The sequence below is a fragment of the Nicotiana sylvestris genome, chromosome 5, assembly GCF_000393655.2.
Source record: "Nicotiana sylvestris chromosome 5, ASM39365v2, whole genome shotgun sequence".
NCBI lineage: Eukaryota > Viridiplantae > Streptophyta > Magnoliopsida > Solanales > Solanaceae > Nicotiana > Nicotiana sylvestris.
The window spans coordinates 107911531-107913454 of NC_091061.1; the positions used below are offsets into that span (position 1 = coordinate 107911531).

General features: G+C 42.3%; 1 protein-coding gene across 1 annotated transcript; it reads right to left on the bottom strand.

The window, feature by feature from the left end:
• Nucleotides 1-217: 217 nt before the first annotated feature.
• LOC138869126 (uncharacterized) lies at nt 218-1580 on the bottom strand. Its single transcript, XM_070146719.1, has 2 exons — nt 1220-1580; nt 218-477 (listed from the first exon to the last, which is right to left on the bottom strand). The coding sequence occupies exons 1-2, from the start codon at nt 1578-1580 to the stop codon at nt 218-220; spliced, it is 621 nt and encodes a 206-aa protein (XP_070002820.1).
• Between the last annotated feature and the right edge of the window lie 344 nt (nt 1581-1924).

Here is a 1924-nt window from a genome sequence, read left to right on the forward strand (position 1 = left end):
TCCACTTTTTATCAATCAGGGTTAACTGTTCTAGATGGGTCTTGACCCATTCATTGTCCTCAATCTCAGCTTCAACGATGATCCGAAGGGACAGAATTTCCACTTCTGTGGGTATTACGACTTTAGTGCCATAATCCAATAGGTAGGGTGTTGCCCCAACTGATGTGCGCATGGTTGTGCGATATCCCAACAATGCAAAAGGCAATTTTTCATGCCATTATCTAGAACTTTGAATCATTTTCCTAAGAATCTGCTTGATATTTTTGTTCGCTGCTTCAACAGCACCATTAGCTTTGGGCCGATAAGGGGTAGAATTCCGATGCGTGATCTTAAATTGTTCACATACCTCCTTCATCGAATGACAATTCAAATTTGCAGCATTGTCCATAATGATAGTTTTAGGAATACCAAAACGGCAGATAATGTTGAAATATATGAAGTCCACTACCGCTTTCTTGGTGATGGCTTTGAGAGTGACTGCTTCAACCCACTTTGTGAAATAGTCAATGGAAACTAAGATGAATCTGTCCCATTTGAAGCTTTTGGCTCAATCGGCCCAATGACATCCATACCCCAAGCAACAAACGACCACGGTACTGACATATGGTGTAATTCTGCAGGCGGTGCATGAATCAGGTCACCGTGTACCTGACACTGATGACACTTTCGGACAAAACTGAAGCAATCCTTTTCCATAGTCATCCAGTAATAACCTGCCTGGAGGATTTTCTTTGCAAGGACGTATCCGTTCATATGAGGTCCACACACTCCTGCTTGCACTTCATTCATGATTCTTCCGGCCTCTTGGGCATCTACATATATTAAAAGGTTCAGATCTGGAGTCCATTTGTACAAGACTTCTCCGCTCGAGAAGAAACCACTGGTGAGCCTTCTAACGGTTCTCTTTTGGTCTCCACTAGCTTGGTCGGGATATTCCTTTATTTACAAGAATCTTTTGATATCATGATACCATGGGTGAACATCTGAATCTATCTCAATTGTGTTGCAATAACCATGTCTTTCTCGAATTTGGATTTCCAGTGGGTCAATATGGACATTGCCTGGATATGGCAGCATCGAGGCCAAAGTAGCTAGTGATCGGCTAACTCATTGTGAAACCGAGGAATGTACCTGAACTCAACGGATTTGAACCGCTTGCTAAGATCTTCCACATGTTGCATTTATGGAAGAAGCTTGATATCCCGAGTTTCATATTCACCTTGAGCTTGTCGGATAACCAAGTCAGAATCTCCCATGATTAACAATTTTTCCACATCCTGATCGATTGCTATGTTCATGCCCATAATGTAGGCTTCATACTCGGCAGTGTTGTTAGTGCAAAAAAACCGAAGTCGGACTGTGGCCGGATAGTGCTTACCAGTAGGTGAAATCAAAATTGCCCCAATCCCGACACTTTTTGCATTCACAGCTCCATCGAAGAATATTGTCCAAGAATTGGTGTCTTCTGGAATTACCTCAACTGAATTTACTTCCTCGTCCATAAAGTAAGTACTCAAAGGCTGATATTCATCATCAAAAGGATTTTTAGCAAGGTAGTCCGCCAAAGCTTGAGCTTCCATTGTCGTGCAGATGACATAGACTATGTCAAACTCAGTAAGTAGGATTTTCCACTTCGCTAACCTTCCTGTGGGCATCGGCTTTTGGAATATGTACTTCAAAGGATCTAATCTGGTGATGAGATAGGTGGTGTAGGCCAACAAGTAATGGCTAAGCTTCTGAGCGACCCAAGTTAGGGCGCAACAAGTTCTTTCCAACAAAGTGTATTTGGCTTCATAACTAGTGAACTTCTTGCTCAAATAGTATATGGCTTGTTATTTCTTCCCGGTCACATCATGTTGCCCAAGAACACATCCAAAAGAATTCTCCAATACTGTCAAGTACAAACACTAAGGCCTTCCCGACT